Source organism: Oncorhynchus mykiss, chromosome 17, assembly GCF_057628025.1.
Source record: "Oncorhynchus mykiss isolate SJ-2025 chromosome 17, ASM5762802v1, whole genome shotgun sequence".
Classification (NCBI taxonomy): Eukaryota; Metazoa; Chordata; class Actinopteri; order Salmoniformes; family Salmonidae; genus Oncorhynchus; species Oncorhynchus mykiss.
The window spans coordinates 13,084,201-13,104,899 of record NC_143038.1 but is presented as its reverse complement, the minus strand read 5'-3'; the positions used below and the strand labels follow the sequence as shown (position 1 = coordinate 13,104,899).

The 20,699-nt window shown below is 44.7% G+C and overlaps 1 protein-coding gene across 8 annotated transcripts in view; it reads right to left on the bottom strand.

Moving 5' to 3' along the window:
* The window catches only part of usp34 (ubiquitin specific peptidase 34), a 62,029-nt gene extending 41,789 nt beyond the window's left edge, over positions 1–20,240 (bottom strand). For 4 of the 8 annotated variants that reach the window (XM_036949720.2, XM_090204837.1, XM_090204838.1 and 1 more), the window contains exons 1-16: positions 19,858–20,240; positions 14,597–14,684; positions 12,849–13,419; positions 12,501–12,551; positions 8,773–8,922; positions 8,357–8,424; positions 6,808–7,000; positions 6,451–6,512; positions 6,228–6,309; positions 6,015–6,107; positions 5,605–5,730; positions 5,074–5,203; positions 4,602–4,732; positions 3,581–4,266; positions 2,425–2,639; positions 1,745–1,860 (exon numbers count right to left, since the gene is read on the bottom strand). In XM_036949720.2, coding sequence (XP_036805615.2) covers positions 1,745–1,860; positions 2,425–2,639; positions 3,581–4,266; positions 4,602–4,732; positions 5,074–5,203; positions 5,605–5,730; positions 6,015–6,107; positions 6,228–6,309; positions 6,451–6,512; positions 6,808–7,000; positions 8,357–8,424; positions 8,773–8,922; positions 12,501–12,551; positions 12,849–13,419; positions 14,597–14,684; positions 19,858–19,900 — 2,805 coding nt within the window. In that variant the 5' untranslated portion in view covers positions 19,901–20,240. Of the gene's footprint in view, positions 1–1,744; positions 1,861–2,424; positions 2,640–2,985; positions 3,189–3,580; positions 4,267–4,601; positions 4,733–5,073; positions 5,204–5,604; positions 5,731–6,014; positions 6,108–6,227; positions 6,310–6,450; positions 6,513–6,807; positions 7,001–8,356; positions 8,425–8,772; positions 8,923–12,500; positions 12,552–12,848; positions 13,420–14,596; positions 14,685–19,857 lie in introns of those variants that run through there. The other 4 variants (XM_036949724.2, XM_090204839.1, XM_090204841.1 and 1 more) reach the window with 2 other exon arrangements.
* Between the last annotated feature and the right edge of the window lie 459 nt (positions 20,241–20,699).

Genomic DNA, 20,699 nt, shown 5'->3' with positions numbered 1-20,699 from the left:
AAATGAGCTGCTCCTTGAAACCTGAAGGAAGAAGTGATGCACTCTCCTAATACGTTGAGTATTTAGTAGCTGACAAAGCGTGTTTTCTACATAGTAAACAGGTTTCCATCCAACCATTTTTAATTAAGCGCATAAAGTACCCGTTGGATTAAAAAAATTAACTCATGACAGGCCTGGTAAATTCCCTAAATGTCAACAAAAACTAAATGCACTAGACAAGGGAGGATACTTTTTTGGTCGCTGATTAAAATACGCAACAAATTGCAGTGCATATTGCACAATTGTTGATAGAATAACCATGATGCTGGGATAAATTTGCAGTCATGCGATGCTGTGAGTGGTCTTGTCACTCCAACTTGAAAAAGCATGCAGTTTATTAAGCTCCAGACAAAATAATTTATGATGAACTTCACAGGGTGGTGAAAGTTCACAGTAATGAGCTTGATGCTCCTTTCCAATAAATATTGAGGGTTTTCATTTGTATGCTGGTGACATGATGATCGGTGACTGGCTGCCAATAAACAAATTCAAATTCTCACATTGTATCTACGAGCTGTTGGCTATAGCGCACGTGCCAAGACCAGAGTGGGCACATTTGCTAGTTATCATGGACCTTACGTGCCAAAACCATCGACAGAGTTAATTAAGGATCGAACCCTCCCCCCCCCCCCCCTCGCCTAAAATGACATACCCAAATCTAACTGCCTGTTACTCAGGACCTGAAGCAAGGATATGCATATCTTTGATAACATTTGAAAGGAAACACTTTGAAGTTTGTGGAAATGTGAAATTAATGTAGGAGAATATAACATTAGATCTGGTAAAAGAAAACACAAACCAAAAAAATATGCATAAAAAGGCCATAATATAATGTACTATTGCAGTTTAGGCGCAATTTAGATGTGTGTATGCAAAGTTTCAGATTAATCCAGTGAAGCATTGCAATACTGCACAAATTGTGTATCAAGTCTGCCCAAATGTGCCGAATTGGTCAATTAATACATTTTCAAGTACATAACTACAGAAAACATACAAAAATGATATGGTAACACAAAATGTAAGTTTACACACTCCCAGGAATGTCATACATGATGGATCATTGGCTTATACACGTCTAGATGGCGAGGTGGGGTGGGTGTGGAGCCAGAGACAGCAGGTGTTCAAACTGTCGAACCCAGTTCCTACATTTGAATATAAAGATAGTTTTGTTTGATAAAATCCATGCTACATTTTAACTCTGGGACCCTCAGGATGACAAATCAGAGCAAGATTACTAAATGTAAGTATATTATTTACCTTCAGAGGTGAATGTATCAAACCAATTGCTGTGAAAAGTGTTTTGTTGTTGAGCACTCTCCTCAAACAATAGCATGGCACAAATTGGACAGTGCAGTTAGATTAACAAGAATTTAAGCTTTCTGCCCAAATAAGACATGTCTATGTCCTGGAACGTTTGCTGTTGCTTACGTCATTCTAGTTAGTTGGCTTCAACCGTCCCGGTATAGGGACACTGATCCCATAGAGGTTAAAAATAGAATAGAAAAGCATAAAAGTTTCTTGTACTCTGAACGAACATTTAAACAACAAAATGTGTTGCTTGTTTCTGGGAACTCAAACTCCGCTTCTATGCCGCTCGGCTTCAAGGCTGTCTGACTACTAGCATGCTACATGCTTTCACTCAGCAAAAAGGTCGCTAACAGAATGCTTTCTTTGAGCACGTGTAATCCAGAGTCATGGTTCATACCGCATCCTCATCCTGCACCAGGTCCCAGAGCAGCGTGTTGCCCTTCTTGCACACGTTGTCCAGGTTGATGTCAGTCACGGCGTGGCCAGAGTACTGGTGCTTGTGGACCTGCGGGCCTGCAGAGGAATAGAACACAGCCGCTGGTGAGAAAGAGAGCCATAATAAAAAGGTTCAGTACAGATTTACTGAACTGCTAAAATGTCATGCTAAAACAGTTGCAAGGATAACAACTGAAATCGAGTGACACTAAGAAAACAGCCATATAGACCGTCGTACTCTCATGTTTACAGGTATACGTTTTTTTGTTGTTTAGCAGACGCTATTATCCAGAGCGAATTTACAATAGCGAGTGCATACATTTTCATACTGGTCCACCGTGGGAATCGAACCCACAACCCTGGCGTTGCAAGCACCATGCTCTACCAACTGAGCTACACGGGATTAACTGATGGTGAAAGCGTTTGACTGGATAGACCCCACCAGATGATTAGTAGAACCATAACTACATGATTCTTGCTGCTGTAAACGGAGGCCTGTTATCGGTGTGCAATGAGTGGGTAAACCGTTCCGTGAGTGCGGTACTCCGTGAATTTTCCAACCACGATTTCTGGGAAACCTGGGAATTTTGGGTAAATTTAAGTAAATTCACAACCCTAGGTGCACTGTGCAGTGCAGCCTACCTTGCACCATGTGCTCGTGGTAGATAGAGGCCAGGTTGGGCAGGTGCTGCTGCAAGTGGGAGCTGAGCTCGGCGTGCGAGTTGATCTGCACCAGCTCCTCCTCACAGCCAGACTCCTCACCGTCAAAGTCGGCCATGTTCTTCTCCGACTTGGCGCTGATCTGGGAGCTGCTGCAGGACACGTCGTCTGCGCTCAGCATGTCGTCCACCATGTGCCTGGAGGATGATTCAACGTTAGAAGGGCAATGCATGTTTTTGTCACTTGAATAAGCACAAGATTCATGGTCGCAAGGAAAATAGTTACATTTACACTGAGTGAACCAAACAGTTCTCTTTCCATGACAGACTGACCAGGTGAATCCAGGTGAAAACTACGATCAATTACTGTCACTTGTTAAATCCACTTCAAATCAGTGTAGATGAATGGAAGGCGACATGTTAAAGGATTTTGAAGCCTAGAGACAATTTAGACATGGATTGTGTGTGTGTGCCATTGAGGGTTAATGTGCAAGACAAAATATTTAAGTGCCTTTGAATGGGGTATGGTAGGTGCTAGGCGCACCATGTTGAGTGTGTCAAGAACTGCAACGTTGCTGGGTTTTTCACACTCAACAGTTGCCCATGTGTATCAATGGTCCACCACCCAAAGGCCATCCAGTCAACTTGAAACAACTGTGGGAAGCATTGGAGTCAACATGGGCCAGCATCCCCGTGGAACGCTTTCGACACCTTGTAGGGTCCATGCCCCGACGAATTGAGGCTGTTCTGAGGGCAAAAGGGAGTGAAACTCAATATTAGGAAAGTGTTCCTAATGTTTTGTACACTCAGTGTATGTCTAGTTTCTCATGAACAAATGTAGAAATGATTGACGGGACACTTCTACACATCTATGCAACTACAGCCAACTCAACCGTCTGTGGATGGTGTCAAGACTCATTTGGACGCGGACATAATTGCTCATAGATGGTCCTGATTCAACCTGTACAATCGGCCACGGACAGTTTGTCTTAGTTGGGGTCTGTAGTTGGATAGAAGCCTTACAAAAAATAACCTTATCTCCCTAGGCAAATTGGCCAAACATAGAACATTGTGAAAGAGGCGATACAGAGAAGACACAGATTAGAGAAAAGAAAGCAAAGAGATGGTAACAGTCTTACCCTTCGTGGTGGTGGTGGTGGTGATGGTGGGGCCCGATGAAGTGTCGGCAGTTGAAAAGCTCGTTGCCCATGGCGTCCCCCAGGAAGTCCCCGGGGCAGGGCAGGCAGGTCTGCTCCTGGGGGCCCGGGGCCATTTGGGATGAGGGGCCTCCCATCTCTGAATGTTGTTGTTCGGGCCCCTCAGGCCGGGTCGAGCAGGCGTCCAGCATCCTCATGCGGCCCTCCATCGACGCCGTTACCATGCCGACGGCTGCCTCAGGGTTAAAGGGCAAACCTTTGTGTTTTGGTCCGTCTCCTGCCCCTCCTCTTTCGGCTCTGTCGCCCTGCTCCTCCACCAGCGCCTCGCCCGCTTTCCGTTTCCTGACTTCCAGCTGGTCCCGGGGCTCCTTCTGCGGGCTGCCCTCGGCCGCTACATCCCGGTTGTTCCCCTCTTCGTCCTCTTCATCGTCATCATCTTCATCATCATCTTCGTCATCTTCCTCCTCATCCTCTTCCTCCTTGAGGATCTCGCTGTCGGCCATGTCGTCAGAGTGCAGCTCGCTGCCAGGGCTTCCCGCCGACTGGCTTGCACGGCTGGAGCCCGCCTCGTTGCTGGAGCCCTCGCTGTGGCCACTGCTGCTGCCCGGTCCGCTGCTGCCCTCCTCCATGCTGTTGGCCGTCTCGTCCGAGCTGCCCTGCATCGACTCCTGGACGGGGAGGAGAGAGGAGACCGAATCAGTTCCAGTTAAAGCAGCCATACAGCAGAACCACAAAACTTGCTTTTTTTTTTTTTTACATGAAACCAGAAAAATGCTAATTAATCGGGGATACTGACTTGGATTTGCTTTTTGATAAAAATGCTAAAAAGTTAGCAATTGGAGACAGTGGCTAGGCAAACAAAAAAAACAAGGCATGGATTCTTGAACAGTGCTGGAAAGTAACAGTTTGCTACTAACAGAAATTCCTATTAAATCTATTGAGAAAGTGCATCACTTGTTTCTCCAGCTAGTGAGTGTGAAAAGGGTACTGGAGTGCTACTAACCTCCGTGTCAGAGAGTCTCTGCTGGCCCCGCTTGCTGCCGCCCATCATCTGCTCGTCCATCTCCATGTCGCTACCACCGCTGTGGTGAGTATCACTGTTGTCACTGCTGTCCGGGCTGGCCGCTGGGGAGCCTTGGTAGAGACGAGAAGCAGAGGCTTAAAGCATCAGACACCGCATCTCACAAAACACTTCAGAATTCATAACGCAGTCTATATAACAGCAGAGATGTTTAAGAGCCTATGTATCTAAGCAAGTAGTAAACCCTGGTTAGTAGGTTTTAAAGGATGTTCAAGCCTTTTGTTCCATCCCAGCACTAAAACACCTGATTCAACACCTTCATCACCTTGATTAGTGCTGGACTGAACCAAAAACCAGCATACCCCTGCAACTCCACCGCACCGGAGTTGTCTACCACAAAGATAAAGAACATAGATCCCCTTGAAATACACACAGACAAACACAACAATCGTACCTTTCTTGTTGCCCATGGGGACGTTGGTGTTGAGCAGCGAGGCGAAGGAGCTCTGCTTGGAGAGCTGGGCCTTAGCGGACAGTGCGTTGTTCCACAGAGCCTTGATCAGCATGGAGGCCAGGTACAGGGTCTGAGGGAGGGAAGCAAGCATAGAATTACATACAGAATCACAATTATAGGATCTTTGTGGTGGGCAGGTGACCAAGACAAAGAGCAGCTCTGTTAGTTAAGACTGGGTTTATGTGACTATAAAGCTCCTTAAAGTAATCTGGTGATATCTAGATTAAATCACACTGAACATTTTAATTGCCCACTCCTTGCCATGGCCTAAAGTAACTCTAATCTGAGGTAATAACAGGCCGAGGACCATACCAGTCTCGCAATATCTTTTCCATATTTTGTTTCCATCCGTGTTGTGTTTCCTTGCCACAATACTTAAGAGTATGGCGATACTGGCATGGTCCCGGACCTAGGTAATTCGTAGTCCTCATGTTCCATTGGGCACTCATGCTGTGTGGCGTGTGTGGGTACCTGTTCCGTGTGTGCGCTGGGGTGCAGGCCGGACACCAGGTTGAGGACGTGGCGCAGCGGCACCGGGTCCAGGTTCTTGATGAGCGAGGGGAACAGGTCGTGGATGTAACGGCTACAGTGCTTCAGCTACATAATGAGAGAGAGAGAGAGAGAGACAGGGTCGAGGAGTACATCAGTGAATAATGACACAAAAGACAACTTTGTATTTCAATGAAATGATAGCAAAACTATTTGGTAGAATATAGTAAAGAAAAGTGTAATATATGCATACAAATTCAGAGTATGAGCGCTGCTCTAAGATTAGGTCCCTCAACTTCATTAAAGAGGCAAAATTGATCCTAAAATCAGCATTTCTACTCTGAGAAGCTTTCTACGTGATTTCTAGGCCCTGGTGTTTAGTGCCTAGTTACCTGAGCTGCGGCCCAGATGCAGTCCACATGCTGGGTGCTGAGCCTGCCCTCTGCGGCAAGGAAGTTCAGGATCACTTGGCACTGTTTAATTATCTGGAATGACAACAAAGAGACACAAAGACAAGCTCCTCATTAACAGGGAAGTTCAAACACAGATTACCCACTAAAATGTATTGGCTTACTGTAATAACGACTTGGAATGGGAAAACTCACCTCAATATGCAAATTTGGTCCAAATATATGCTCCACCACATTGTTGTTGATTAGCCAGTCAGCTAGTTCCTTTGCTATTGACCTGGAGGGACAGTTTGAGGTACAATGCTTTAACGGTCCGTGACGCATTGCTAACTCAACTCAATCGACATGCGTTTCATCGTAAAAAAAAATTGACTATTGACTTAGGTTTCATTGTAAAAAATCAACTCAATTGACTTACGTTTCGGTGTCGGATACCAGAGACTCGTTATTACAGACGTCGTTGAAGGTGTGTAGCTGATTCTGTGGGGAGAAAACGAGAATAAACATGTAATGAATTATGTATGCATGTACACACCAGTGTACTTCATCCCTTTATCGAGCCATTGACCCTAGAGTAAAAGTCTCAGTCACAGTAAACTGAAAGTCCTAGTGGAGCGTTAATAAAGTATACAAGTCAAAGTGTCTCTGTGTCAAAAACAAAACAGCGGTCACAATGTTCCTCGCAGTAACCCGGGCCTAGACTCCCAAAGAGCAAGCAACACAGCAGTGTGTGAGAGTGGGTGCATGCGTCTCGGGGTGCACGTGCGAGTCTCACCGTGATTTGGCTGAGGCCGGCCAGCCTCATGGTGAGCGTGGGGGACATGAAGTATTTGAAAGCCAGGTCCAGGCTCTCCTTGTCGAAGCACAGTGCGCTGTCCAGCGGCTCCTTCACCGTGCTCCACATCAGGTCGGCCATGTTGCGTGCCGCGCTCTGACGGAGCTCCTGGTCCGACAGCTTGCACAGGTACCTGGGGAGGGACACATTTGGAAATAAGTTATTTGTGAAATGAGATAAAACTTTATTTCAACCAGGAAGTCCCTTTGTTAGGAAATACTTTTATTTGTTCCGTTTAATTTTAAAGTAAGTTTCTCTCAAGTGTGTTTCTGGAGAAGACACGGTAGACAGGTTGGAAATAATGACTGGACAAACTAAACAGTCAGGACTGAGTGTTTGGCATCTATCGAGGCTGGCTGAAACACTCAGATGAGAAGCACTTTGATAAGCTACTGAGAAAAACCATGACAATAGTTGGCTGCAACGAGAATCTACGGTCTCCGCGATCAATAAGATACAGTATAAGATATCTTTTTAATAACTTCTGAGAAAACAAACATTTTGCTCAATTCAGGAGGAAGGTGTGATACGCTATAAGGTGGAATGGCACTGGAGCCAAGAAGTCACATTTCATCATTCTTCTTAGACAAAGGACCAAAATGAGTAAGGAATGTTCCATTTGGATATCAGGACCAGTTAATTCAGCCCACCCAGGTCACATGACAGAGGTGCGGCGAGGCCTGCGAGCTGTCTGGCTGCTCCAAGGTCATGTGAGGAGAAGCTGACTGGAGCATTGGCCACTGTTACCATGGCGAGGGAAGCTCTTCCTAGCAACACCAGTTGGTGGCACGGCAAGAGTGAAGCACACTACACCGACTGAGGGCTCTCAGCTGAAATTGCTTTTCATCCAGAAAAAAATATATACAGTCAAGTATCTGACTGAATTTTAGAAATTCAACTCAAATACAACAAAAAATATGCATCCACTAAAGAGCATCCACTAAATTCAACCTTGATTTATGCTGATCGACTGCCAATATGCTAGATTACCCTATTTGCATAACGTCCTCCCTAATACTACATCCAATATTCAGGGGAGAATCTCTATCAAGTGCGTTTGATTGTGTGTTGGAAAGTGGTGGGCGAGTCGAACACAGCACTGTGTATCCAAATACAATATGCATTTCAAACAGCCCCTTGGGCCATTTCTGACGAGAGGAGCTTCAACTGCAACAGCAACTCCCCTCTCTGCCCCATTTTCTTATTCTCTTAGAATGACTGCAGAAAAAAAGCACTAAACAGCAGTACGGGATGCCATATTGTTGAGAGCTGTATTTGATGGGGGGAAAACGTCATGACTAACAACCATTTTATTCAATAAATCATTTGTGATTCAATCTGTATTGATACATGCCTAATTAGGGATTTCAAGGCACTAGTGAAAACTCACTGGTAGTGAGACACTAATGAAGACCTAATTATCCTCACTCTGAAGTCCATACAGAGATTTCCCCACAGAGTTTCATTGATATGGAGAGTGTGAACTTACCGTATTACATACGTGCGGAACGGTATGATGTGCTGCATGACGGCGGGAATGTGCAACCATATTCGGATCTGTGTGTGGAGAGAACAAACAGATTTTGAATCAGACTGACATCCCTTGAGATGTGTGAGAAGCAGTGGAGAACGGAAAAAACAGATGCCACTTGAACAGAGCTGGCTGACAACTGATTATTCACTGCAATTACTGACGGAGAGAGCATTTACAAACTAAACAGCTGTGCTATAACAAAAACTGCATCAGGAACATCTGCATACATGTGGCTCGGGAGATCGCTCTGAAACAGCATCTGGAGGTAGTGGTAAACATATCCAGGATATATATATATATATATATTTTTTAATGAGCGTTTGGGTTGGGCTGGGCTGAAATGTTGGGTGGCTGGATCAACCCCTACTCACATTGGAGACTATGGTGATGAAGGCGTGGGCGATGGGGAAGGGCAGGCTCTCTGGCGTGCCTGACTCAAAGCAGTCCTTCATGAGCGACAGACCATGCTTGCCACAGAACAGGCACACGTAGCGCAGCAAGTGCAAGGGGACCTCCACATCCTGGTCACAGGAAAAAACAAGGTCAATACAACTTTATTGTCCACACAGATATGGAAAACTAACTTTGGCTTCATAACACACATCATAGTGGAAGAGACTAGCGTGATTGGTGCAACTCAATGGTTTCATACCCTCGTCACCTTTTGGTTTATAAGAACTATAGGTGAAAGGTGAAATAAACATGGACGTATACTGGGAATTTGCTTTCACTTCTCTAGTTCTTTCACACCATCTCAGATGAAGGAGAAGAGATGATGGCTTTTTTGCAGAATATTCAGGACAAAGTATGAAGACATGAGCTGGAATCATAGTGAACTCAGCAAAAAAAGAAACGTCCCTTTTTCAGGACCCTGTCTTTGAAAGATAACTTGTAACAATCCAAATACCTTCACCGATATTCATTGTAAAGGGTTTAAACACTGTTTCCCATGCTTGTTCAATGAACCATAAACAATTAATGAGCATGCACCTGTGGAACGGTCATTAAGACCGCTTACAGACGGTAGGCAATTAAGGCCACAGTTATGAAAACTTAGGACACTAAAGAGTCCTTTCTACTGACTGAAAAACACTAAAATAAATATGCCCAGGGTCCCTGCTCATCTGCGTGAATATGCCTTAGGCCTGCTGCAAGGAGGCATGAGGACTGCAGATGTGGCCAGGGCAATAAATTGCAATGTCCGTACTGTGAGATGCCTAAGACAGAGCTACAGGGAGACAGGGAGGACAGCTGATCCTCGCAGTGGCAGACCACGTGTAACACCTGCACAGGATTGGTACATCCGAACATCACACCTGCGGGACAGGTACAGGATGGCAACAACAACTGCCCGAGTTACACCAGGAACGCACAATCCCTCCATCAGTGCTCAGACTGTCCGCAATAGGCTGAGAGAGGCTGGACTGAGGGATTGTGCTAAGGTAGGTCTTCACCAGACATCACCGGCAACAATGTCGCCTATGGGCACAAACCCACCGTCGCTGGACCAGACAGGACTGGCAAAAAGTGCTCTTCACTGACGAGTAGCGGTTTTGTCTCACCAGGGGTGATGGTCGGATTCGCGATTATCGTCTAAGGAATGAGCGTTACACTGAGGCCTGTACTCTGGAGCGGAATCGATTTGGAGGTGGATGGTCCGTCATGGTCTGGGGCGGTGTGTCACAGCATCATCAGACTGAGCTTGTCATTGCAGGCAATTTCAACGCTGTGCATTACAGGGAAGACAACCACCTCCCTCATGTGGTACCCTTCCTGCAGGCTCTTCCTGACATGACCCTCCAGCATGACAATGCCACAAGCCATACTGCTCGACAAGACAGGAATGTCAGTGTTCTGCCACGGCCAGTGAGGAGCCCGGATGTCAAAACTCCAAAACCATCAAATTTGTCGACAGCACAAGTGGTAGGTCTGATCACCAACAACGAGAATCTATAGGGAGGTCGTCTGAGACCTGGCAGTGTGGTGCCAGGATAACAACCTCTCCCTCAATGTGATCAAGATATAGGAGATGATTGTGGACTACAGGAAAAGGAGGGCCGAGCATGTCCCCATTCTCATTGACGTGGCTGTAGTGGAGCAGGTTGAGAGCTTCAAGTTCCTTGGTGTCCACATCACCAACAAACTAACATGGTCCAAACACACCAAGACAGTCATGAAGATGGCATGAAAACACCTATTCCCCCTCAGGAGACTGAAAAGATTTGACATGGGTGCTCAGATCCTCAAAAAGTTCTACAACTGCACCATCGAGAGCATCCTGACTGGTTGCATCACCGCTTGGTACGAAAACTGCTCAGAATCCGACCGCAAGGCACTACAGAGGTTAGTGCGTACGGCCCAGTACATCACTGGGGCCACACTTCCAGCCATTCAGGACCTCTATACCAGGCGATGCATGGCTACCACAGCATTCTGCAGCTATACACCAGTGGGACTATAATTGTATTTTTCAACAGGACAATGACCCAACACACCTCCAAGCTGTGGAAGGGCTATTTGACCGAGAGGGATGGAGTGCTGCATCAGATAACCTGGCCTCCACAATCACACGACCTCAACATAATTGAGATGGTTTGGGATGAGTTGGACAGCAGATTGAAGGAAAAGCAGCCAACAAGTGCTCAGCATATGTGGGTACTCCTTCAAGAAAAGCATTCCTCATGAAGCTGGTTGAGAGAATGCCAAGAGTGTGCAAAGCTGTCATCAATGCAAAGGGCTACCTTGAAGAATCTCAAATATATTTTGATTTGTTTACAACATGATTCCATGTGTGTTATTTCATAGTGTTGATGTCTTCCCTATTATTCTACAATGTAGGAAATAGTTTTAAAAAATTCAGAAAAACCCTGGAATGAGTAGGTGTGTCCAAACTTTTGACTGATACTGTACTTATTACCTCAGCTAACCTGTGCTGCCGCACATTGACTCTGTACCGGTACCCCATGTATATAGCCTGTTATTTTATTGTGTCTCTAATTATTTGTTATTTTTCTATTTTTTTTTTTACTTCAGTTAATTTGAGTAACTACTTTAAAACTGCATTGTTGGTTAAGGGCTTGTAAGTAAGCATTTCACTGTAAAGTCTACACCTCTTGTATTCGGCACATGTGACAAATACAATTTGATTTGAGTATTCCATTGGTTTTATTCCAGCTATGGAAGGTCAATTAAGCACAGAATACTTTCTGAACTCTGGTCTGATGCAGACTATGAACTTTGTCCACTAGAAATATCCATTCAAATCCCATACATGTTTAATACGGTGGAAAGGTATAAGCTGGAGAGTTATTAAATTAGCCTGAAACCGATTATTGTACTCTGGCGAAAGAGAGACATCACTTGGAGGTGGAAATGAGCCTCAATTTAATAAAAACCCAAACTACACTGCAGACACATTTCACACCTCATGTGTACATTGGCCTGAAAAGCCACAAGAGGGACCTGAGATCAGTGTTTAGAGAGCCTTCTCCCTCCGTCTCTCCTGGTCCTAAAGGAAACATTTGTAATTAGAACCCTGAGGGAGAACTGTTCTAGGACCTATTGTTAACCAAATCTACACCAAACCTCCTTGAGTGAAAACCCATTACAACAACCTGGGAAGAGTGTTCAGAGTCCTGCCTCAATACTCTCCCAGTCCTAAATGGGACACGGCTGTTGGGCTCTGGGCATGCCACTTTTCAAGCAGCTTCCCATTAAAATATAAATAGACCCAAGATGTCATGAACCACTGATATGAGTAACATGACCACAGGAGAGAGGAGAGGGGACTAGGAGGAGATTGGTGATTGGTCAAACAGGCCACATTAAGACATGGGCCTTTGCTTCAAAGGACTGGATGACGTAGGATGCGTACCAAATGGCACCCTATTCCCTATATAGTGCAGTACTTTTGACCAGAGCCATACGGGCCCGGGTCAAACGTAATGCACTGTGAAGGGAATAGGGTGCAATTTAAGAGACGTAGATGTCGCTGTAAAGAGTTGGACCCAACACAGAGCAACAATCAGGCGGATCGAGTATTGTGTTTTTGGACGAAACAGTGGAGTCGTAAAAACAAAGAGGGCGGAGGAGTCCTTACATTCATGTCGCAGAAGGAGCCGAGGATATTGCTTTCATGAGCAGAGATGTCCTGGAAAAAGGAAACAAAGAAAGTATGACGAGTATATTGTATACTGAGAAATGTTAGAGAACATTTAAGAACAAGTATTAAGTACACCATGGAGATAAATGCTGATATACTGAATCCATAATTGAGTTGTGTGTATGGGTCCATGTTACGCTTTTACCTCTACGGTGCAGTGTGCGGTACATATTATAACATTACTGCTTTGGTGGGATGGGTGTTGTGTCGGGGGAAACACGTTATTCTATTACCTCTACAGTTGGGATCGATTATGTATTGTATCAGGGTGTGTCAGTCGATTACCTCTATGGTGGGGTGGGTGTTGTGTTTGTAAGCCGTGTACAGGGGGAACTGAATCTGGAAGATCTTGGCGGCGCAGAGCAGCAGCTTCTCCCGGTCCTCGGTGCTCCACGAGTCAAACATGTCCTCGTGGGCCTGGCAGTCCGTACTGCTGCTAGCTACAGCCTCAGACGCCCCAATACCACTACCCCCTGGCTTGGGGGCCTCCTGCTGGGCCTGGACTGGGTTCTGGTTGTTGTTATTCTGGTTCTGCTCCGGTGCGTCCCCGACGCCGTCCTCCTCTGCCGAGTCCCTCTCCACGTTCAGCGGCTCGTCCTCAACAGGCGAAGTGGGCGGTTGCTGGAGGTGTGGCCCTGCTCCAGTTATTCCACCCCCTCCCTCTCCTCGCCATTCTGTCTCTGGCCCCTCCGCGCCACCCGCGGCTCCGTCGTCGGTGACACCCCGTTGGCTGGTGGCGCTGCAGAGGCGGTCTCTCAGGCTGGTGACCTGAGCGATGACCAGGTTGATGAGGGCGTAGACCAGCTGGTTGAACACCTCCAGGTGCTTGTACTCCTTGAAGCAGCATAGACATTGCCTGTGCAGGGAAAGGAGGGGAGGTGAGAGGGATTGCGTGAACTGCGAATCACGAAGACCCACCAGTGAATAGCAGTCAACTCCTACTGAAGTCGCAGTTCGAGGCTGACTCATTCCATTTGGATGGTTAAGGAATCAAAACGTTTGGGAACCATAAAAAGGCAATGCACGGTCCACACTACAGTGAACTGTAGCTTCTGCATGTGTTGGCCTCAACAACCAGCCATCTTTAGAGACTCCTCTATTGGCTCAATTCAATCAAACTTGCATTGAAGCGAATAAAGCATAGAAACATACTTTACTCCCCATATTCAAATAACATCGCAAGAGAAGCCTAGTTTTAGGTACTTGCAACAGAAAAAATTCAGTTCTCTCGCTTTCTGAATAAGACATGTAAGTGGGCTTTAGTTGTCTGAACAAATATGCAGAATACGCATTGTTGTGGAGGATTTAATTGAATGCAGCCCTTGGATCTATTTTATGCTCTGTTTGTTCTCATGAATTCTGTTTCTTGTGACATTAACGTAATGCAAAACGCCTGTGACTATATTACTGGCCATCCTATTTTAGACATTCTTCCCCCCCACCATGTATTTTGATAAGACAGCAACCAATTAACACACATGACGGATCCCACTAATCAGAAACACAAAGAGAAGAACGCAAAACTAGAATCAACTTTCCCTGATCAGTCAAGCACTTTTGCCTGATCTCACAGGGAGTGGTAGAACAACTATGAAAGGTCAACAATTCCTCAAGGCTCTTCTCCGTGCAGGCACGAAAAACACAAAGTTGTTAAACAACAATAACCCACCACCAAGCGAGCAGAAAAAACAATTATTTATGACCCACTTGTCCTCTAGTGACCTTAGCTAGCCTACATGCTAAGCTACACCTAAAACACATTGGTTAGTCGTTAGCGCTAGTAATAAACAATGAATTCATGGCTGATAATGGCTTCAGATAGACCTAGAGCTATCCAGGAGCAGACATCCTCCCCTTTTAAATATGAATGAATAATGGTCTACGTTCCAAATGAAACCCTTCCCCCTACATAGTGGTTCAAAAGAAGTGCACCTGGTCTAGAGTATTGCACTAAATAGGGAATAGGGCTCCATTTGGGACAAATACACGGAAGAATAATGAATGCGGGGAACAGAGGAGAGTGGGAGACTGACCTCTGGGTCCATGAGCTGATGTAGCTGAAGACTCGTAAAGCATGCTCCTTCTTCAGCTGTAGGCCCTCAGTGCTGTCTGCATCCGATACTGGAGGGGAGAGAGAGCAGACAAGGTGGTGAGTACAGTTCAATGTACATGGAAAAGGCAAGTGTAGGACATGACCCTTGACACACACTGCTTGTTCAAAGGCTACTAGGCTATATGGTGGCCACAAGCTAGAGAATAGCACACATTGGAAGCTGAAATTGCAATTAAAATAGTTTAGGCATTATCAAAGACTGTTGAAAGTGGTTGACAGACACTTCGCTACAACAACAAATATATTTCTGGGAGGCGCAATGCCAACGATCCTTTGGTCAACAGGAGAACAGAGATGATCCTCTCTACTCTGGATGGGAGACTGACCCATGGAAGTCTCAAGCCTCTGGTGAGAAACGTGCCTCGGCAGCACATTAGCTCAGGGACAGGCAAGGCTCCCCATTACCGACAACTGACGGGTAACTCCACACCAACAGGCCTTCCAAAGCAGCATTGGCTTGTACTACAGGCTAAAGTCAGCTACTGTATTATGCGTTGGTGACTAGGAATGGGGGTAGAAATCATTCCATTATTTGAATAGTATCATACATTTGAAATAAATGTACGTTTTTAACCTGAGCACTGTTGCGCGAACTTGAGGCTGGCGCTCTATTGCTGCTTGGAGATGCTGGTGAGAGGTCATGTCTACACTTGACACTTACATGCGACTACTGCTATCAGAACACGAAGATCGCATTGAAAAGTCACTTTGTGGTCTGATTGTGGTCAGATCTGACTGTCCACTTCAGGAGTTGGTCAGGGATGCATTGTGTTTAGATGTATCCTAAGTCTGGATGTAAACAGGCTACCGAAATTGTAGAGAGTGGACGATAATATCAGCAAGCACTCCTCCCACAAGTCCCCAGAAAATGTGTGTTTTGGAACAGAGAGGCACCTCGGTTAGCTGGCTAGTTAGCTACTGCCATCAGTTGTTGTTTTATCATATTTAGCCTATTCCACGGTTTTTAGAATGCATACTGGCATTTGAATAAAGCGCGGGAAAAGGGAATTCGGACACACTGTGGACACCGTAGACGCGTTTAAAACTAGGTGTAGGCGCATGACATGGGGCATGTCATAACTTAATTGAAAAGTTGATTTTATTCAATTAATCATTTGAAATGTCATGGACCTTATTTTTAACAATGTTACATGGATATTTTCATTCAGAAAAGGCCTGTATTTTAAAATAGGCCTATACATTTTCTTGCTGCAAAAATTAATACCCCCAAATACTCTTATACTAACATCCTTTAGGATATTTGTATAACCATGCACATCCCTTTTGGTGACACACAAGCATACACACACACACACACAGTCTCAAAACAAAATGTAAGCAACGTGTGGGGCAAGGTGTGTCCAATGGAAGGTTATTGCGGTGTCAAAAGTTCAGCTCTAACTTTTCTGTGGAAAGTGCTGCATTGCCTTTATTATTCAGCAGCCCCAAAGCACTTGTCTTTCACAAAGTCAACGGTGTAAATGAAAGATGTGTGACTCTGGGAAGGCTGCATTTGTGATGCATCATTTTCAGCTGCACCCACCCATCAACCACAGATCTTTGTTGTTGTACCGGCACCCTATTTTCTGCTCTCAGAACAAAAAGAGAAAATGGACCATATTGATGCCTCACGTTGGCCAACATGCCAAGACTACGAACAGGAAAAGCAAAAGGACACAGTGATGAAAGCATTAGCCGACACTCAAAATGACTTAGCCCACATATTAAAGGCTTTTTAACTTACAAACCCACACGAGTGCTTTAAGTTTTAAAAAAAATGTATGCCACTATGGACATATGTGTTATAATTTTTTATTTGGCTTTTCTAGTACTATCCAACGGCAAGAGCACCTGTGGTTGTTTTGGGATACTTTAAGTGTTACTGCTACCTCTTTTTCTTCACTGCCAACTAAAAATTGGACTTAAGATATATTGCTAATGAAATAAACTATACAATGAATATTGCACATTATGTTGGAGGGAGAATCATAAAAAAAAAGGTGCAGCCTACATTCAAACTTTGTGACAAGAGACCCATTCCCATCAACAATTTCCATACCTGACTGACCTATGTCACATTTTTATCATGAATAGGGCCTAATAATAACCACTGTGACAATTGGAGTTGTGCCAAAACACTACCAACAGAAACAGAAAACAAAGTGGAACTTGTGTCTAGGTAAGTGGGTCTGTTCCTGAAATGAACAACAAAACAGCGCTCCAAAGTTCACCTTGCCCTGACCTAACTGTGTGCATCTGCCTTAATTCCCTTTTTAACCACTTATTTTTTTATCTTGGACTGGACTCTGCCAAAATTCCCAGCTCCCTTCATAAAACAATCCATGACATTGTGTTCGGTGGCCTGGACCAAAAACATTACGATCATTCCCAGATAAGAGGATCTGGATATCCCAGCCATTGTTCTGACAGCAAAGCTTTGAGCTTGTAACAAAAACATTAGAGAAGTAAAATAGACACTCAACTTCCTGTGTTGGTTGAAGCAACAGTTGGCTTTAGGTGCTGATCTAGGATCAGTTTGGCTTTTTACATCAATTGATTAGTGTTAGGCTAGGGGCGGGCAGGTAAACTGGTCCCAGTTCTATGCTCAAGGGCAACCTCTGCCTTGCTGGCCACAGTGCCAGACAGCATCTTAAAGCAGGTTATGTGGGGATTGACAATGGCAGCCACATGTTACGTTTACATTTCAGTAATTTAGCAGATGCTCTTATACAGAGCGACTTAAAGGAGCAATTCGCGCTAAGTGCCTTCTTCAAGGGGCCATCGACAGATATTTCACCTAGCTGGCACGGGATTTGGGCCAGTAACCTTTCAGTTACTGGCCCAACGCTCTTAACAGCTAGACTACCTGCCACCCTGCAGGCTTACTGGCACAGCATATTCAATAGCGGGTTGAAACCCTTCATTCCCTCAGTAAGTCACTCACTTCCCTTGCATGCATGCAGCCACACACAAAACATTCCCAGCTTCATGCAAAAGCTACAGCAAATTTGGGGTGAGGGGTCACCTGGTGAAAGCACACATGGTGCTGCCAGTCTCGCACCCTGGCGCTCTAGACAAGCCCGTCACAGGCAACAAGCCCCTCACACCTTCACTGGCGGGAGCCTGGTGCCGACAAACACACACATGGGTGTACTCTGTTTTGCTGAACAGAGAGACGACCCATCACAGGTAAAACATCAGCTCTACTGTGAAAACTTACTACTGTGTAGCCTACTAGCCATTTCCAAAACTGTTGTTAATAGACATGCATGTGAGCCAGAGAGAGGGTGTTTGCTCAAAGACAAAAGGAGGCCCTTTTAGAACACTAGTGACATGGGCCTAATCCTCCACACACTTTAATAATACAGTGATTATAGGCCAAATTAAATGCATGGAACATTTCAGTATGGCTACATTTATCTTTCCGTAATTTGCCTACAAACCACTAAAATAATCTGAGCACCTAAAGTGTCATACTCATTGCTCATTTGAATAACAGATTTGGGGGGATAGCTTATATTCCATTAATCTAGTTTATTTTAAATGTGTATTGACAGGATGAAAGACCCTTTGAGCTGCGCCATCATGATCCCCCTTTCAAATGGGTCCTGCAATAAGCAACCCACAACCGCTTTACCATGTGGGCTTGGATATCCTCCCAAAACATGGAGACCATTTTAAACAAGATTACCCACCCCAAATCAAACGTTTAGACACTAATATCAGACTGAAAATAGGTTTAAGACATAAGACATCAAACTAGCAAACAAGCATACAAAGATTTAAAATGCAAAACCCCATGTTATTGATGACAAACAACTCATATGGCATGAAGCAGGCAGGTAGCCTAGTGGTTAGAGCGTTGGACTATTAACTGAAAGGTTGCAAGATCGAATCCCCGAGTTGACAAGGTAACAATAGCCCCTGAACAAGGCAGAACGACCCAATGGCTTAGGGGCCCACTGTTCCTAGGCCATCATTGAAAATATTAATTTGTTCTTAACTGACTTGCCTAGTTAAATAAAACAACATACCAGGCCATGAGGCGGACTGTCAGCATTGTCTTCTTGCTACCATCACCAATACCTTCCCATGCACACTACACAAACCATTGCAATTTTATAACTGCAATGGTGGAAACAATTGATGTAACCCTAAAAAAATGGGCCTTTGTTTATTCGCTCCAACATCCCGTCGTGAAAGCAATATGGCCAAGTTAGCTAACGTTACCTCGGAGCTAGCAAATAATCTGTTCAAACGTTACTACGGTCAATTTTAATCGGAACTAGGAAATACATCCAAAAGCATTCGTAGGCACATTTTATTTTGATTAAGAACAAGTTTATAGCTAGCTAGCTAACAAAAACGCTAATAGTCATAGTTAGCATTGGTTACATGCCTAGTTTGCTAGATGGCTTAATGTTTTTACGTAAAGAAACTAGTGAGCCCATATTACTTAGCTAACAGTGCTAAACATTTGCTTGTAATCTTGCAAAAGTATATTATTACAGCGCGTGTGGCAAACCAAATATGAAAACGAATCCGTCCGTTTTGATGCCAGTTGACCACAACTAGCTGGCTAGTCAGTGAGCTAACGTTTATTAACGTTGGACAACTCGTTACTCAACGTGAAACTGACAAACATATCAACCAGACAGGCTAGCTAGCAAGAGCGAACACGCCTGCACAACATGCACCACTTCCACAACCACCTCTCTCGCCTCGGACAAAAAAGGGACATGCAATGTGTAACAAACATTTTATGGCCAAATACATATCAAACCACATTTCTACAGGCAGTTAACCAAAGTTAAGTTAGATAGCTAACCAAGTTACCAAGCAATGGCATCAGCCCAATCTAATTAGTTAGCTAACTAAGTTCATGATGTTCAGAATCTCGTCTAGCTAGCTAGCTAACTCTACTCAGGCATCTCCTTCATTATGCAGCAATTTGACAGACAGCCCTCAAAGTTGCAGAAAAGGTTCCATTTACATTCAGATCATTAATTCAAGACAAGGCCTTACATTGGCATCTGTCTGGCTAGTGGAGAACAACCAGGCAAGACAAGGGTACGATAGCTAGCTGTCCAGCTTCCCTCAGGTAGCCTGATTTAGCGAACGTTAGCTAGCATTAGGGGACCACTACGGCACTAAAACAGGTAATAAAAATGGTTTACTTACTTTCATTTAAAACCTCCACCAGCTCGGCGCAGTTTTCACACATTGTTCATTAAAAAAATAACAAAGGAAAAGTGTAGTCAAACCATTGGAAATTGTTGATGGATACGAATTGTTGGCATCTGGTTGTTTTGGGGAAAGGCCCGATGTAGTGGTTAGTGAAGATTTGTTAATGCATTAAATCAATTAAGGGAGAGTAATTGATTCAGATTGCATTTGATACTAAATATCGTTGATAAAGTCAAAAAGTAAAAGGCATTAAGATACAGAGTCGAGTCAATCTCCAATCGGAGCGTTACTGGAGAGTAGATACGGCAGCCATATTGAAAAGGGGTGGGGGCACAGCGTGTTCATAATTCGTAACTTTCCGTTGTCTCCTTCGCCTTGTTCGACTTTTTCCGCTTGTCTCGCGGTTACTCCATCAGCAAGATACGTTTACAAATGGCGTTTCATTCACACACAGCAGGCAGACAAGAGAGCACCAGCCAGTAGCCACTGAGGGTATTCGATTATCTGGCCCGGATTACCCCGATGAGGGAAGAATGTACCGGGTTAAAAGTTCATTAATTCGTTTTGGAACCGTGCTGCCTCCAGCGCGTGAGCCAGGTGGCCCGTTCAGTAATGACAAGGATTCTGTTTTCACATGAATGTGATTACTTTAGATTTTTTTTAAACTTGATCGGCTTTCCCATTGATATCTATTTTTGAAATGTTGAACACATATTTGACGGAAAATAGATGTTTGTTTCTGGACGATGCACAATGCTGCCTTGTTGACATTACAGCGCCACGCAGATTATGGTTCGATTGGAGTGGGTACACCTCTCACCGCTTGTGCCCATTCG